Source organism: Aythya marila (genome assembly GCF_965140915.1).
Source record: "Aythya marila genome assembly, chromosome: 16".
In the NCBI taxonomy this organism is placed as follows: Eukaryota; Metazoa; Chordata; class Aves; order Anseriformes; family Anatidae; genus Aythya; species Aythya marila.
The window spans coordinates 459,586-475,606 of NC_139057.1; the positions used below are offsets into that span (position 1 = coordinate 459,586).

At 69.7% G+C, this 16,021-nt stretch overlaps 5 protein-coding genes across 8 annotated transcripts; 2 read left to right on the forward strand and 3 right to left on the reverse strand.

The window, feature by feature from the left end:
• Positions 1–282: 282 nt before the first annotated feature.
• SNX21 (sorting nexin family member 21) lies at positions 283–2,392 on the reverse strand. Of its 3 annotated transcripts, none has more exons than XM_082773525.1 (3): positions 1,953–2,392; positions 1,698–1,852; positions 283–1,204 (listed from the first exon to the last, which is right to left on the reverse strand). In XM_082773525.1, exons 1-3 carry the CDS (start codon positions 2,230–2,232, stop codon positions 320–322), a joined length of 1,320 nt encoding a protein of 439 aa, XP_082629651.1. In that variant the 5' UTR covers positions 2,233–2,392; the 3' UTR covers positions 283–319. The 3 variants fall into 3 exon arrangements, with proteins under 3 accessions (XP_082629651.1, XP_082629653.1, XP_082629652.1); XM_082773527.1 differs by having other exon boundaries at positions 534–1,204; positions 1,705–1,852; positions 1,953–2,391; XM_082773526.1 differs by having other exon boundaries at positions 534–1,347; positions 1,953–2,388.
• A 1,696-nt stretch (positions 2,393–4,088) lies between these two features.
• TNNC2 (troponin C2, fast skeletal type) lies at positions 4,089–5,976 on the forward strand. Its single transcript, XM_082773423.1, has 6 exons — positions 4,089–4,181; positions 4,957–5,008; positions 5,116–5,259; positions 5,335–5,449; positions 5,527–5,663; positions 5,737–5,976. The coding sequence occupies exons 1-6, from the start codon at positions 4,170–4,172 to the stop codon at positions 5,766–5,768; spliced, it is 492 nt and encodes a 163-aa protein (XP_082629549.1). The 5' UTR covers positions 4,089–4,169; the 3' UTR covers positions 5,769–5,976.
• A 761-nt stretch (positions 5,977–6,737) lies between these two features.
• On the forward strand, positions 6,738–7,431 carry LOC309884406 (regulator of G-protein signaling 9-binding protein-like; the record flags this gene model as incomplete). Its single annotated transcript, XM_082773353.1, has 2 exons — positions 6,738–6,930; positions 7,019–7,431. 2 exons carry the CDS (start codon positions 6,738–6,740, stop codon positions 7,429–7,431), a joined length of 606 nt encoding a protein of 201 aa, XP_082629479.1.
• Positions 7,432–7,664: 233 nt separating this feature from the next.
• Positions 7,665–9,030, reverse strand: UBE2C (ubiquitin conjugating enzyme E2 C). Its single transcript, XM_082773639.1, has 6 exons — positions 8,774–9,030; positions 8,587–8,614; positions 8,406–8,492; positions 8,090–8,294; positions 7,950–8,009; positions 7,665–7,855 (listed from the first exon to the last, which is right to left on the reverse strand). The coding sequence occupies exons 1-6, from the start codon at positions 8,872–8,874 to the stop codon at positions 7,797–7,799; spliced, it is 540 nt and encodes a 179-aa protein (XP_082629765.1). The 5' UTR covers positions 8,875–9,030; the 3' UTR covers positions 7,665–7,796.
• A 111-nt stretch (positions 9,031–9,141) lies between these two features.
• Positions 9,142–13,331, reverse strand: DNTTIP1 (deoxynucleotidyltransferase terminal interacting protein 1). Of its 2 annotated transcripts, XM_082773637.1 has the most exons (13): positions 13,175–13,331; positions 13,029–13,099; positions 12,830–12,926; positions 12,646–12,744; positions 12,317–12,385; positions 11,948–12,004; positions 11,662–11,723; positions 11,188–11,233; positions 10,694–10,752; positions 10,451–10,511; positions 10,043–10,114; positions 9,785–9,840; positions 9,142–9,326 (listed from the first exon to the last, which is right to left on the reverse strand). In XM_082773637.1, exons 1-13 carry the CDS (start codon positions 13,259–13,261, stop codon positions 9,182–9,184), a joined length of 981 nt encoding a protein of 326 aa, XP_082629763.1. In that variant the 5' UTR covers positions 13,262–13,331; the 3' UTR covers positions 9,142–9,181. The 2 variants fall into 2 exon arrangements, with proteins under 2 accessions (XP_082629763.1, XP_082629764.1); XM_082773638.1 differs by lacking the exon at positions 10,043–10,114.
• Between the last annotated feature and the right edge of the window lie 2,690 nt (positions 13,332–16,021).

Consider the following 16,021-nt stretch of genomic DNA (forward strand, 5'->3'; position numbering starts at 1 on the left):
GGAGGGGAAAGCGCTACCGTGACAATTGTTAGCTTCCCCTTCTCACTTCTCCTCACCTCCCCGTGCCCTAATGGATGAGCTGCTGCTGCTCCTGCTGCTGCACCTCGGCCTCCTCCTCAGGGCTGGGCGGGAGAGGGGCCCCCAGCAGCCGCAGTGAAAGGGAACGCGGCTGTTCCCAGCTCCTGGCCTGGGAGCCGTGAGAGCTTCCCGCTGATGGGTGCCCCCGTGCAGTGCCGGAGGGGGAAGTGAAGCTGAGCAGACACAGCAGGAACCCCTGCTCTTTTTCCTACCAAGACTTTATTTAATAAAGTCCTTTTTATTATGTGTTACTGGAAGCTCCTGGCCAGAAGCCTTCCTGTCCCTTTAACACGGTGCCTCTGTGTGCTGGCTGAACCCCATCTACCTCGGGAAGCCCCCGCAGGGAGCAGCCGGCTCCCCAGCAGGCCGGCAGTGTGGGCAGTGAGCACCCGGTGCCGAAGGAAGAACTGACACAGAAAGTGCATTTTCGAGGGGCAGCTCCCAGAGGGGCTGGCCCCGCTCCCAGCCACCACGCGGGGGTTGTGCCGACCCCGCTCTGCCTCCGTGCCCCATCCTGACCCTCGCTGCCCCGGCTCCCGCCCTGGTGCTGCCGCCGTGCTGCCCCCACGGACCCTGAGCCCGGTGCCGGCCGGGGCCTCACTCGAGAGGCTCCTTGATCAGACACTCCTTCAGGCTGGGCTGCTGCTGCAGGGGCAGCCCGGCCTCCTGCAGGCCCTGCAGCCGGGCCTCCGAGCGCCGCTTGTCCTTGCCCACCTTCCAGGCCAGGTGGACGTGAGCCTGGAGGAAGGGCCCCAGCAGCGGGTGGCTGTCCTGGGCCTCCAGCAGCTGCAGCGCCTGCTCGCAGCAGCCGTGCGCCTCGCCCAGCTGGTCCAGCTCCTGGTGGCACACGGCCAGCCCGGCCAGCGTCAGGAGGAAGCGGCCGGAGCCGCAGACCCCCAGCCGCTCCTGCAGCCGGCAGGCGTTGGCCCAGGTGGCCAGGGCCTCGCGGTACATGCCGGTGCAGGTCAGGCGCTGGGCGGCCCGCAGGTCCTGCAGGAAGAAGAACTCGAGGAACTCGGGGGAGCGGCGGATCTCGGCGATGGAGTGCAGGTGGGACAGGAACTGCTCGAAGGCTCGGCTCCGCTTGGCGATGGTCTCGGCCGTGAAGTTGCGCCGCAGCCTCTTCCTGGGGAAGGCGATGCCGGCCATGTCGCAGCCGAAGCGGCTGCGCAGGCGGCGGTTCAGCCGCTCGAAGTCTGAGTAGCGCCGGGCAATGGTGGCGGGCGCCTTGTCGAACTGGCCGGAGCGGATCAGGTAGATGGTGTAGAGCTGCAGGCAGGGAGCCGGGGGTCAGGGGGGCGCTGTGGAGGGGGACACGGCCTCCTGGTAGGGCCGGGACACAGCCAAGCGCACGCAGCAGAGGAGCCGCTGGGACAGGGACAGGGACAGGGACAGGGACAGGGACAGGGATGCGGTGCCCCACGCCTCCCTGCCCCGGGGCAGGGTTTGGCCCAGCAGAGCGAGCAGGCCCAGCCGGCTGTAGTTACCTGAGGCTCATCTGAGCCGCCAGCACCATCAGAGCAGCACAGGGAGAGACAGAGAGAAATCAGCGCCCACCCGCCCCGGGACGCCCGGCCGCAGGGGGCCCCGCGGCACGGCCCCGAGCGGGGCGCACTCACCACGTACTTGGAGGAGCGCTCGCTAACCACGCTGGCGCTGGTGACCTCGAAGAGCAGCCGCTGCGGCGCGAGGCTGCTCCGCGACTTCCTCCACAGCTCCTGCAGCTGGCGGGTCAGCAGGCTGCCGCCGGGGGGCTTCGCCGCCGCGTCCCACCCTGCGCGGGGACAGGGGCTCAGCGGGGGCACCGGGCCGCCCGGCCCCGTCCTGCCCGCGGGACACGGCCGCTCCCCGGGGCTCCGCGTCCCGGCACCTGCCTCCGTCCTCTGCGCCCGCGGCCTCCCCCGTGGGCTCCGGCGGCTCCCCCGGCTCCTCGCCGGCGCCGTCCTCGTCGTCCTCGTCCTCGTCCCCGTCCTCGTCCTCGTGGCTGGCGAAGCTCAGGGTGCCGCTGAGGCGCGTGGACAGCCCCTCGGTGTCGTCCTCCAGCTCCGAGCTCTCGGGGCAGTCCTCGGCCTCGCCGCCGTCGCGCGCCCGCTCCTCCCTGGCGCCCTCCGCGCCCAGCGCGTGCCGCAGGCGGTGCAGGATGCGGGCGGCCATGCCCACGGCCGGGGGACGGCGACGACGGCTCGGCCCCGGCCGCCCCCGCCCGCCGGGACGGGCACCGGGCACGGGGCGGCTCCGGAGCAGCGGCGGCGGCGGGACCCGGCCCCGGCCCCGGCCCCCCCCCCGCCTGCCCGGAGCCCCGCTCCCGGCGCGGTGCGGCCCCGGCCCCCCCCCCCGGTGCTCCCGGTGCCCCCGGTGCCGGTCCCGGGGCCGTGCCGCCCTCCCCTCCCCTCCCCGCGCCGGGCGGTGCCGTGCGATGGCCGCTCCGCCGCCCGTCCCGGGATCCTCCCTGCGCGGCTCCGCCTCCGCCGGGAACCCGGATCGCGGCGGGGCTGGCACGGCCCGGAACGGCCCCGAGCAGCACCGGGGCCCCGCTCCCCGCACCGCCACGAGCCGGGCGCAGCTCCCCCGTACCCCAAATACCCCCGGTGCCCCAGTGCCCCGGTACCCTCACACCCCGGTGCCGCGATGCCCCGACACCCTCATGCCCCGATGCCCCAAATAGCGCAGTGCCCCCATGCCCCCAGTGCCCCCAGTGCCCCGATCCCGGGGTCCCGTCCCGCGGTGCCGTGTCCCCAGCAGCCCCCGGGCCGCCCCGGCCCCGCTGCCCTTGGCCCCCGGCCGGGCTCGCCACGCGCCCCCACGGCTGGGCTGCAGCCACGGCCGGCGTCAGGCGCTCGCCCGGCCTTATTTAGCGCCATTCCTGCTCCCTCCTCGCCACTTTCTTGGGAACGTCTATTAATATCGAGGAACCGGCACAGCTGCTGCCATCGCTCTGCGCCCAGCGCCAGCACCCCGCACCCCGCCCGGGTCTGCTGCAGGCCCGGGGTGCCCCAGGGCCACCCCCGGTACCCCACGTCGAGGGGCGCACCGGGGGGCTCGGCTCCTGTGGGCAGCGGGAGGGGTCCTGGCAGCACCCTCAGCCAGGGGCCTCCCGTCCCTCCCCAGCACCGGGGAGCCCCCCGGGCCTGGTGCCGTGCTGCCTGCGCTGCCCTGAGCCCTCCTGGAGCCCCACGGGGCGAGGGCCACTTGGCCAGCGCGTCCCCCGAGCCGTTAGCCCTGGCAGCGGGACCCTGGCAGGGGCTGCGGCACTGGCGCCCGCGCTCTGGGCTGTGCTGGGAGCCTTCGAGGAGGCCCCGGGCAGGTTTCCACCCTGCCGACGGCACGAAGCGGCGCTGCCTTTTCCAGCCCCGTCTGGGATGAGGGAGATGGGTGCCAGCAGCGCCAGCACCCACCGTGGGGGCCGGGTGCTCCTCGCCCACCCCGGGGCTTCGCAGCCCTGCCACGGCCCGTCCCTCATCGGGGGCTGGGGGCTGCAGGGGGCCTGCCCAGCACCAGAAACGGGGGTGAAGGGCAGGGGTGGGGGTGGCGGGCAGGGGTGGGCAGCCGGGGTGCTGCAGGGGGCGAGGGAGGGGACGGAGCCCGGCCCCTGAGCTGGCCGCCTGCCCCCAGCGGTGCCGCGGGCTTGGCGGGGGCACGTGTGGTGCCATCGGGCCGTGCCCGTGGTGCCGGGTCCGGCACGGCCACGCCGGGGAAGCCCCAACCCCGGTGTCGGGGGGATGCCCCCGCTCGGGGGCTATTTTTAACCCCCTCCTTGCTGAGCTGCCCCGGGGCAGGGGGGGCTGAGCAGGGGACAGAGCCACGTTCCTGCCAAGGCTCCGGTGTCCCTCCCCGCAGGGCTTGAATTTCTATCCCGGCTTCAGACCCACGTTTAATCCCCAGCTCTTGGCCAATAACGCTTTGGCTAAATTAGGTAAAATGAGCCCCTTGCCAATGAGCGGGGCTGGATTTGCACCGGGGAGCTGATAGGCTGCCGGGCTGGGGGGCCAACGGCTGGGGGCACGGGGACACTACAAATTGGGGAGCCAGGGAGCTTCTGGGGGCTTCTGGTGCGTGCGGTGGTGACACCCTAGGGGAGGAGAGCAGCAGAGATGGCGTCAATGGTAAGAGCCTCGGTGGTGCCGCGTGCCGGGGCGAGCTGCAGCTGGGCCGGGGGCACCGCGGGCACCGGGGGATGCGGGGCTGTGCCAGGGCACCCCTGTGGGAGGGACGGTGCCCACGGGCTACAGCTCCGGGGCTGGCCAAGGCGGGAGGTGGCAGGGGACATTGGGGCAGCGCAAGGCCCCCGTGGGACGTGCACCGGGGAGAAGAGGGCACTCGTCTGCCCGGGGAGCGAGCGGGTTCCTGAGGACGTCGGAGCAGCCCTGGCTGGACCTGGGTTGTGCGAAGGCGCTGAAAGCTGAGCGCTGGGTCATGCGACACCGCCGCGGCCCCGCGCCGCCCGCGCCTCCAGGAGAAACCCGATCCTGGGCCGACAGGTGCCCGTGGAGACCACTGCTTCCTAAAAGGGGAGCTGAGGAGATCCCAAAAATAGTGCTGCGTGCCTGGGATGCCAAGGCAGCACGGGGGGGACGGTGGCCCCTGCGTCATGGAACCCCCAGCGAGCGACCCTCGGGGTGGCTGTGTGGATGCTGAGCCGTGGGGGCTGCCCGGGGCCATGGCTCACCGCGGGCATGGGCAGCACCATGCACACCACTCACCCCACTCACACCTCCACCCCAAGTGCCGTAGGGTGACGCTGTGCGAGGGCTCTGCGGCTGTGCTGTGGGGTCCAAGACCTGACCCTGGGCAGGGCCCCGCTGCAGAGCCCCTCGTCCTGCTGCCCCCAGGCAGGGGCGTGCGAGGCTGGCGCTGACCCCTTCGCCCCTTGTCTTGCAGACGGACCAGCAGGCGGAGGCCCGCGCCTTCCTCAGCGAGGAGATGATCGCTGGTGAGCGAGGGCAGTGCCAGGGAGCGGGCTGGGGCCCGGCGGATGCGCAGGGCCAGGGCCCACCTCGGTGCCCGAGGCCCCATCCCTGACCACCCCCATCCCCGCAGAGTTCAAGGCTGCCTTCGACATGTTTGACGCGGACGGCGGCGGGGACATCAGCACCAAGGAGCTGGGCACGGTGATGAGGATGCTGGGCCAGAACCCCACCAAGGAGGAGCTGGATGCCATCATTGAGGAGGTGGACGAGGATGGTGAGCGGCGGGTGGTGGTGCTGGGGCGGCTGCCGGGGCCGGTGCCCTGACCTGAGCCACGCTTCCTCCCCGCAGGCAGCGGCACCATCGACTTCGAGGAGTTCCTGGTGATGATGGTGCGCCAGATGAAAGAGGACGCCAAGGGCAAGTCCGAGGAGGAGCTGGCCAACTGCTTCCGCATCTTCGACAAGTGAGTGGGGCGGCGCTGCCCGCGGTGCCTGCCCGCGGCGGGCGAGCAGGGCCCATCCTGGCCGTGCTCTCCCGCAGGAACGCGGACGGCTTCATCGACATCGAGGAGCTGGGCGAGATCCTCAGGGCCACCGGCGAGCACGTCACCGAGGAGGACATAGAAGACCTGATGAAGGACTCAGACAAGAACAACGACGGCCGCATCGACTTTGATGGTGAGCGGTGGCCCTGGCTGCAGCGGGCTGTGCGTGCAGCACGGCGGGGGCTGACGGCGCCGCTCTCTTGCAGAGTTCCTCAAGATGATGGAGGGCGTGCAGTAAGGGACCAGACATTCCTCGGGCCAGCCGCTGCGCCCAGCCCCGCTCCGCCGCCAGGGGAGCAGCCCCGCCGCAGCGCCTGGCCCCGGCCGCCCGCACAGCGGGAGCCCTGCCCGCACCGGGGCCCTGCTCTCGCCCTGTGGCCAGCGGCTGAGCTTTTCCTCGACGCTGTCAGATGTGGTTTATGGTTGAGCCTCATTAAAAGGGGAAAGGCTGAGCTGCCGGTACAGGATTACGCTGGGTTTGCACGGGGAGGGTGCTGCGGTGCTGTCCCCAGGGCAGGGGGGTGCAGGGATCCTCACGGAGGGGTGCGCCGTGCCACACCACGCCGTGCCATGCCCCACACCACGCCGTGCCGTGCCACACGGTGCAGCCTGGCTCACCACGAGGCCCTCATGCAGCGGGGCAGCGCGGGGCAGCGGTTCCCACGGGCTGCTGGGCAGGCGCCAGCGCTGAGCTCAGAGTTTCCATGCAGAGCGGCCGCTTCCCACAGCAGCGGGACGGGGAGCGCGGCCCCATTCCCACAGGCTGGGGGTCCCGGCCGGCAGCGCCTGGGGGGCTGCTCCTGCCTGCTCCGGTGGGAGCGTGGAGGATGCAGGGGGGCAGCGTCACCCCAGGGCCCTGTGGGCCTGCAGGGAAGGAGGTGGGGACCCAGCAATGAGGTGGGGGAGAGCAGCAGCCCCCCCGGCAGGGGTTAAGGCGATGCTGGAGCAGCTCTGTCCAGGGAGCCCGTGCCAGCCCAGCCCATGCCAGAGCTCCCCGGGGACCTGTGGCCTCGCACGGCCTCTGCAGCCGGGGAGGAGCGCAGCCATGGGGGCGCCAGGGGCGAGGGCAGAGCTCCTGGGTTCAGGAAGCACCCAGTGCCCGTGGGGAGAGTGGGACCGGCCCCACGCAGGGCCCTGGTGCAGAGCCCATCAAATCCCTGTGGAGCCAGGGGCCACCGCAGCCGGGCTGCATCCAGATTCCTCCCCTATGGCACCGGGACGAGGGGCTGCGTGCGGGGCACGGGGGGCAGTGGGGACGTGCGTGGCCGCCCAGGCTGCCCTCTGCAAGGCGGCAGCCGGGCACCGGCAGCTGGTGCTGCAGCTGGGGGGCAGCGCCGACGGCCCCCGGCTGCGCGAGGAGCGGCGCGGGAGGAGCGCGGAGGCGCGGGAGCTCAGCGCCGGTAAGGGACCTGCACGGCGGGCGGGGGGCACGGAGGGGGCACCCCAGGAAGAGGGGCAGGGACCCCCTCAGCGCCCCCCATCCTGCAGGGCTGCGGAGCGCGCTGCTGGCGGGGCTGCGGCAGGCGGAGAGCCCCGAGGAGCGGCGGGAGCTGGAGCGGCTGTGGGTGCTCTTCCTCTCCGCCCTGGAGCTGTTCCTGCAGGACCTGCGCCAGGCCCAGCGCCTCTGCCGCCTCTTCTCCCTGCAGGGGGGCGGCGCGGCCCTGCTGCGCACTGGGCTGGGGGGACGGCGAGGGGGGGGCCCCGAGCAGCCCCCGGCCCCGCTGTGCCTGGAGGAGGAGATGGAGCAGGTGAGGGCCGTGCTGGCGGAGATGGAGAGCACGGCCAACATCCCCCTCTGGACGGTGGAGGCCACGCAGGCGGCAGGGCCGGGGGGGCTGGGCGCAGCCCCCACATCCCAGGGGTCAGGGCCTCGTGCGGGGCCCTGCTGCAGCGTCCTGTGAGCTGGGGCAGGGGATGGGGCAGCAGGGCCAGCCCCCCACAATGGAGCCCCGTGTGTCCCCACTGCCCCAGGAGCTGTCCTGGGGAGTGTTAATAAAGCCCCCCCGACCCCACTGGTGTCCGTGTCCCTCCCTCTCCCCACCACGCTCGCAGGGGGGTGCGGGGCTGCTGCCTTGGGGACGGCACCGCAGGACCTCTGAACGCAGCAAAACCTTCAGGCAGACAGGGGAAGAGTTATAAACGTGCGTTTATTTATACATTAACCGTAGCTCGGACTCCAAAATTAACTTAAAAACAGCCTATGATACAGAACGGCGGGGGGGGGGACAGGGACAGGGGGCGGCGCAGGGAGGCAGTGCAGCAGGGGTCAGGTTTCCTTGCTCTTGGCCTGCTTGGCGTACGTCTCCCGCAGGTACTTCTTGAAGGCTGGGGAGAGAAGGGGAGAGGGGGCTGGGGGCTCAGGGCCGGGGGGCAGCAGGACAGGGCCAGGGGCCGCGCCGCCGCCCCCGGGGGCACTCACCCGCTTGGTTCTTCCACAGCTCGGCGGCGTGCGTGTTCAGGGGGCTCTCGATGTTGGGCTCTGGGGACGAGGGCTGGGTGAGCGGGGTCCCCGTTGCGGGTGGCCCCATCCCGTCCCCGTCCCGTCCCACACGGACCCACCTGCCAGCAGGCTCTGGATGGACAGCAGGATGGTGCGCACGTCGTACAGCGCCGACCACTTGTCCTTCAGGATGTCCAGGCAGATGTTGCCCTGGGTGTCCACGTTGGGGTGGTAGCAGGGCGTGAGGAAGCGCACGGTGGGCGCGTTGTAGGGGTACCCGCTGGGGAACTCCAGAGACAGCTTGTAGCGCAGCTCCTCGTACACCTGCGGGAGGCACTTAGCGGGGACCGGGGGGGACGGGGGGGAACCGGGGGGGAACGGGAGGGAACCGGGGGAGGACCAGGGGGTCCCGGAGGGTCCCGGGGTGCCGCTCACCGTGCCGGCCGCGCCGTCGATGGTGCCGATCCAGCGGAAGAGGTTGTCGGACTCGGGGAAGGCGGAGATGCCTTTGTCCCCGGACATCTGCGGGACAGCGCCGTCAGCAACCGGCCCCGGCACCGGCCCCGAGTCCGGTACCGGCCCCGAGCCCCGGCCCCGGCCCCGGCCCCCCACTCACCATCAGCGCCATCAGCTCCTGCTGCAGCCTGAGGGGGAAGCGCGCGCGTTACCGACAGCGGCACCGGCACCGGGCCGATACCGGGCCGTTACCCGGCACCGGCAGCCAACCGTTACCGTTACCGTTACCGGGCCGTTACCGTCACCGGGCGGCCCCGGCGGGCAGCCCCGTCCCGCCCCGGCCTCACCTCTTCCCCACCGAGCCGCGTGCAGCCGGGGGCCCGGCCTCGGCCCCTTTCCTGGCGGCGGCTCCGTGCGTGGCGGCGGGGTCGGCATTCTGCGAGGCCATGGCGGCTCCGTGCGGCTCCGCGCGGCCCCGCTCGGCTGCCGGGCCCGGCCCCGCCCCCTTCCCGCGCCCGTTTGAATGTTTCAAACCGGCCCCGCGCGGGCCAATCGGCGCGCGGCCGGCCCGGCGCCGGCCAATGGGCGCCCGCCGAGGACGCGGTTGCCGGGGAGACGGCGGGAGGCCGCGCCCCTCCCCGCGAGGCGCAGGCGCGGAGGCGCGGCGCGGGTCCCGCCCCCGCGCGCTCTTAAAGGGGCAGGCGCAGGAGGCGGGTGCGAAGCAGCGGCTTTATTGGGGGGGGGGGAGGGGGGGCTCAGGGCGCGGGGGGGCCGTCGGGGGGCGGCGGGGGGGGGTCGCCCCCCTCGCGCAGCGTCTCCATGTACTTCTGCATCTTCTCCGTCATCCACAGCGGCGGCACGAACGGCTTCAGCTCCTCCAGCCGCAGCTCGCCCGAGTCCCTGCGGGCACAGCACGGGGTCAGCGGGAACAGGGGGCACCGGGGTGAGGGGCACCGGGGGGGACACCAGGCTGGGGATGGGGGTGGGCACCGGGCTGGGGGGGACACCGGGCCAGAGGGGCACTGGGGGGGGGGGCAGTGGGCTGGGGGCGTACAGGGGTGAGCGGGCACCAGGGGAGACACCGGGGGGGGCACCGTTAGTGGGCACCGGGCATGGGGGGCATCAGGGTGAGGGGGCACCGGGGGGGGCACAGGGCACCGGGGTGAGGGGCAGCAGGAGGGACACCGGGCTGGGGGGACACTGGGGGGGACACTGGGCTGGGGGGGGACACACTGGGCCAGAGGGACACTGGGGGACACACTGGGCTGGGGGGGGACACACCGGGTCAGAGGGGCACTGGGGGGGACACGGGGCTGGGGGAGGGCACCGGGGGGGCGCCGTGCCGGGGGTGCCCTCACCTGTAGTCGTCGCTGGCAGCCAGGTCGCGGATGTCCTCCTCCAGCAGCAGGTAGGCCTGCGCGGGGCGAGACGGGCGCTGGGCACGGCGGGGCAGGGGGGGGGCAGCGGCACCGGGAGCGCCCCCCCCCCCTCCCCGGCCCCCCCCAGCAGCACGCCCAGCGGGTGCCCGGGGTGCCGAGCACCCGGCAGCGCCCCTGCCCCTGCCTCTGCCTGTCCTGCCGGCGGCCTCCCGCGGCGCGCGGCCGGGCCGTACTCACCATCTTGCCCCCAGTGGCCCTCATGTGCTGCTGCTCTGCCAGCCAGTGCTTATCCTGCGGGTCGGCTGCGTACTGCAATAAAGCAGCGAGGGCCTGGCTGAGCGCGGGCGATGCTCCCCCCCCTCCAAGCTCGGACCCCCCCCCACTCCTCCTGCCGGGACGGAGCCCAGCCCGCGCTCGGGGGCTGGCGGAGGGGGGCACGGCCCTGCCTGCCCTCGCCTTGGAGCGAGCCCTGGCTGCGGGCGGTGGCAGCTCGGAGGCCGTGTGGCCGCGTGCCGGCCCGACGGTGTGCCCTGAGACGAGACGGGGCCGTGGAGGAATCGCCCAGCGAGACAAAGCTCCCGGCTCCCATCACCGACAGCTGCCGAGCGGACCCCGAGGAGGAAGCGTCCCGCCGCGGTGCCTGACCTTAAAGAGGTGGGGATGCTTGATGTAGAGCCGCCCTCTTGTTCCTCCCATCCCGAGAGCTCTGAAAGAGGAACACGAGGGGGGCGTTACAGCCGGGCAGAGGGGGGCTGCACGGCACGGGGACACCTCCTCTCCTCCCCAGCCCTTCCTACTGCTTCCGAGGCAGAGAAGTGAAGTGACGGAGGAGTCTTACGGGCTCCTGCCTTGGAGACACCACCCTCCATCAACAGGGCCGTTCCTTACTTGTTTGCTCGAGATCCCAGCACAAAGGTTGTGGTTTCAGTCAGTCGGGATGGATCCCACTACAGAGCAATTGGAAAAGGGGCAGCATTAGAAATGAAGCTGGTGCCGGCCAGTGCTCCACGAGCCTCGGCGCTCTGATGGGGAACCTCAGAACCGCCCCTCGGCTTGGGAGGGAGCCACAGACCTCTGGATTGCCTCAGAGGAGGGAGTCTGCTGCTATCACCCTGCGCTGATCTAAGCGGTTTCCCCCAGGGGAAACACTTGTGGGATCCTCCTGGCTACTGCTACAGCTCGCCTGGGTCTCCTAACAGCTGCACCACACCACAGAGCTACGGGCTACAGTGTCTGGAGGAGGCAAGCAAAGGCTCCCAGGCACTTCTCTTCTTGCTTCTCTCCCGGCACTGCAGCGGCCCGGCAGGGCACAGCCCCAGGGCTCTGCTGGCGGAAGCGAAGGGGAGGAGAGGGTGAGCCCAGCGGCGTCGGCCAGCCAGTACCTTTGGTCCATCCCTTCTCACGGGCTCAGAGACTTTGAGCTTCCACCTACGGGGAAGGAAAACGAAGTAAGGGTGGGTCCCGGGGGGGCAACAAAGACACCACGAGCTCCCAGCAGCAGGGGTCTGAGCTCCAGCCCTTCCAGACCCACTCCCACCTCTCTGCAGTGCCCGCCTGCGGACCCTCACCTCTGCTGCACATTCTCTCTCTCTCCCCCCAGCTGCCAGGGTCCCCTCTCTGCCTGTGACCCACCGGTCTCACAGCCTCCTGAACCGCCCGTCTGGACCCGTCCCAAACTGCTTCCCGGCAGGGCAGGCCTCTGCCTCCTGCAGCTCTACCTCAGCCCAAACCTTGCCCTCTCACGCCTCCCGCACCTCCCCGTGGTGCTGGGCAGGAGCTCCCAGCAGGGTTTCCCTGCTCCCCATCTCAGCCAGCCTTGCTCCCCCTCACCCCCTGCAGCTCGGGGCCATACTCACGCAGCCATGCCCGAGACCCCGCGATCATTCGACAGGCTCTGTCCCGGAGGCCGTCCCTTTCTCTGCAGGGAAGAAAGCCTCTCATCAGCACGAGGGGAGAGAACCTTTTCATCTCTCTGTCCCCTCTTTGGGAAGCTGCTCTTTTTACTGTGTGCACTAATGCTGGCTGGCACTAGAGCAAGCTCCTCTGAGCCATCACAGAAGCCGCTCACATGCAGCGAGGAACGGCCAGGAGCGAGGCACTGCCCTTCCCAAACATAAAGTCCCTTGGGGAAAGCTCTCCTACCTTTTTGGGAACGGGGCTTCCGCGACGGTTCAACTCCTCATCCAACTGCCGGGCACGCTGGAAGAGGAATGGCGATAACAGGGGCTGTGCTGGGGGCTGCGGTGCTCCCTGGGCTCCCCCTCCCGCCCCACCCAATGCTCCCAGCTTCAGCTCCTCACAGCTGCTGGGCAGGGAGGTCTCGGTGACAGAGCCCCACTTTGCTGCCCTGCAGCTTTCTAAGGACAGTGCTGCGCAGCCCACCTAAAACCCACCCCCACTCCTCTAATTTGACAGCCAAGGAACAGGCAGAGAACGGAGCAGTTCCAGCCCCTTCGCCCGCTCCTCCCAGCTCCTACACATCACTGAATCTCTGGGAACAACGACTTTTACCTTTGGTCCTGCCTGCTCGTGGGGCAGCCTGGGCACAACCTTTTTGCCGTCAGAGAACAGCAGCTTGGCCTGCAGGAGGAGAAGGGGGGGTTACCTGGTTGTGGGGACCCGGCAGCACCCCCTGCTCTGCCCTGTGAAGGCGATCTGCGTGCAGAGGCACTCGCTCTGAGCAGAGGGTCCCAGCCAGGAGATGTTTCAAGGCTGTGGCCGGGGATCCCGTGCCCGGCTGACCACAAGGTGGCCACCACAGAACCCAACACCCTGGGGGTGGCCGCCCCAGGGCCCCCCCCACCCCGTTCTCAGCGCGTTGCCTCGCTCACTGCGCCCACCTGCTCCAGGCAGCTCCGGCACGTCTCCTGGATGAGCTGCTCGGGGTCCACCTCCTCCCCGACGTTATCGCGCACGTTGGCGGCGGCCTTCTGGAAGAACTGGGGGGGGGGCGGCACAGGAGGGGTGGGTGAGCACCCGGCGGCCCGGCCGGGCCGGCAGCACGCAGCCCCCCGCGGCTCTCACCTTCATGTACTTGTTGAAGACCCCCCGGATCTCCTCGTTGATGCTGGGCTGCAGCACGGCCCGCAGCAGCTCCATGGACACGGCCGGGTCGGTGAAGCTGCGGGCGGAGGGGGGTCAGGAAAAGGGGGGCGGGGTGAGCAGGGGGCGCGGGGCCCGGCCGGGCCTACCCCCCCCTCGCCCCCCGGTGCCGGTGCCGTACCTGGTGGTCATCTGCGAGCGCCGGCCGCGCCGCTGCACCTGGCGGTGCTTGATCATGATGTTCCAGGGGCTCTGCGGGACACCGCCGTCAGCCGCCCGCCCAACGCCGCCGCCCCGCCGCTCCCCAGCGCCCCCCGCCCGCCTCACCGAGCCCCCCGGCTGCTCCTCCGCCTCCCCCGGGCCCTCCTCGCCCGGCGGCCCCGGCTGCTGCTCCGCGTCGCGGGCGGCGCCCATCGCGCCCCGCTCCCGGCCCGCGGCCGCGCGGCACCCGGAAGGCCCCGGCCCAGCCCCGTGACGTCATCGGGCGGCGACGAGCGGAAGCGGCGTTGCCATGGCAACGGCACCGGAACCGCCACCGCCACCGGGACGGGCCCCGAGCGCCGCCTGCACGACCGGCCCCGGCCCCGGCCCCGGCCCCGACGCCCGCAGGGTGTCTTGGGGCTTCCGAGAGAAAGAAAATAAATAAATAAAATAAAATATAGAAAATAAATAAATAAATAAATAAATACAGAAATACAGAAATAAATAAATAAATAATATAAATAAAATAAATCAGATAAATCAGATAAATCAGATAAATCAACGAGACTCGGAGACACAACGCTGGGGCCCTCTCGCCGTGTGCCCCGGGGCTGCTGTACGGCTGGTGAAGCCCCGGCTGTGTTTCGGCACCGTGCTCGCGCTGCCACTTCCAGCAAACCGGCCCCAGACCCCCGGCCGTGCGCCTCCCCTGCCCGTGTGTTCAGACAGTTGTGCCCGGTGAGGTTGGGCAGCTGCACTAACCGGCCCCGCCGTGTGGCCGTGCCAGTCACTGTGCTGCCGCGGCTTCATTTTTGTCAGTATCGGGCTTTTTATACGCAATCCTGGTTGCTCCAAGTTATTAGCAACTTTATTTGCGCAGTCAGTGAATGCACAAAAGAAATTCTGTTCTTCCCGAGTATCTTCTGAGCTGGTTGGCTCTTGCTTGGTAGTTTGTGCTTTGTTCCTTTTTTTTTGTTTTCCCTGCAGTAGATGAGCAGCAGTGGATTTGTAAAGGAAGAGCAAGGACGGTGCCTGTTGAAGCAGTGCCCCTGGGAGCCCTCCTCAGGGAGCTGCTCTGCCGCTCAGGTCACACCGTGAGTCCCGGCTGCTTGCACCGGCCGGGTTTCACCCCATGCCTTAGTCATTATTTGAGGTAGGGAGGAAGTAGATAGGAATCTGTGGCTAAGGAGTAATGGAGATAATTGCAGAGTTGTCATTACCGGCCCCTGCAACATCTCATCCGGGGTGCTCAGAGGCCAGTGTGTGTCAGTGCTGGCTGAGGCCAGTGCCACCACTGGGTGCTCAGCTCCAGCAGCGTGCCAGGCGGAGACCAGGGAGCTGCAGCCACCGAGGGGCTGCGCAGGGAGCGACCCAGCGCTCTGGAGGCTGGGGAGAGGCTTTGGGAGGCAAATCTGGTACGCTCTGTGTAACCTGGCTGTGGAACTACGGCAGCAAGACCTGCAAAAGGGGCCTGTGGATTTTGGGGGATGGATTTTCCAAGGCTCCCCGCGGCACCTGGGCCATGCTGGGGGTCCCTCAGAGCACCACGTGCCCGTGGGTGGTGTGGGAGGCAGCAGGGCGCAGGGGTGGCACGGCACAAGGCCCTGCTCAGCACCGCTGGCTGCAGCAATGTGGGCACCTGCCCGGGTAGGGCCTGGGGCTGTGACGCACGGAGTGCGGGAAGGTGGCAGACACGGGAAGTTTGCAGGGAAATAGCACGGGAATTGAGTCACGGCCACAAGGAGAGGAGGAAACCTGCACTTAGAGCAGGGAGCCGTCCTCCCACGCAGGTTGGGCAGCACAGGCCCTGCACCTGCCCACTTCCCGCACTGCCCCACACGTCACCTTCTGCAGCTGGCCGTGCTGCGGCACAGCGTTCTGTCTGACAAGAGAACTTCTTCCAGCTGTTTTTAAAACATAACAAATCACAAAGCCAACAGTGCAAATGTCTGTGCACGGAGTGCTGAACTCCTCGGGGTGATGGGACGCTGCTTCACGCCTTCCAGGGCACTGCCTGGAGCTGGGAAAGTGCCCCAGGGGGAAAGCACTTTTGGCATCACAAACACCCGCAGAGGGGAAGACGCCTGTGAAGAACGGACCAAAGTGAGCCTCGAGGGAGGGCCAGGTCACAGCCTCGAGCAGCAGTAAAGCCTCCGGGGGCTGCCTGCAGCGCGTGGCCGTGCTGCCCAGCATCCTCTCCCACTGCTCCGCGGTGGCACAGCCGGGGTGCTGCTGGCGTCCCGAGCGTCTCCGCAGTGAGCGGCGTTGTGGCGGGACGTGGGAGGTTCCCGGGGCCGCCTCCTCGGCCCTCGCCGCCTCTCCCGGGGGGGAACCTTAAATCCCCGCCCGGCGCCACCCGGGCACTCGCGCTGGCAGCATGTGGGCGAGCGGCAGCCTCCTGCTGGGGCTCCTGGCCCTGAGCACCCCGCTGCACGCCGCGCCCGCCGCAGGTGAGCACCGCACGCCCCGAGGAGACAGCCTGGGTCTTGGGAGTTGTGTGCCTTGGTGTCTGCTTGAACCCTGGCGTTCAGGAGAGCTTTCTGCTGAGGCTTGCAGCCCTCGTGAGGTTTAACCCTTGCTTACATCTTGGGATCTTTGAGTTCTGCCAGGTGTTAAAGGCCAGGCAAGTACTGCTAAGGGTGCCTGCTGCGCTCCAGCCGCCAAGGCTCCTCTTGCATTCTCTGACATCCTCCTGATGCTGCTGCTTCTGGTGCCATCGGTGGGGGCCCCACTTGTGCTGAGCACCAGGAGGGTGCAGCCTGGTGCTGCCCAGCCCCAGCAGCTGTGGGGCTGGGGGCTGCTGGCACCGGGGGTCTCTTTTTTGGGGAGTGCCCAGATGGGGGATGGAGCCTGCAGCCACGGCGGTGCTGGGGAGCTGCTCCCCGTGTCTCGCCGGGCAGAAGCAGCTCCCGTGGCAGAGCCCAGGGCTGCCGTGGGCTGGACCAAGCCAGAGGCAGGAGCGAGACGAGACCT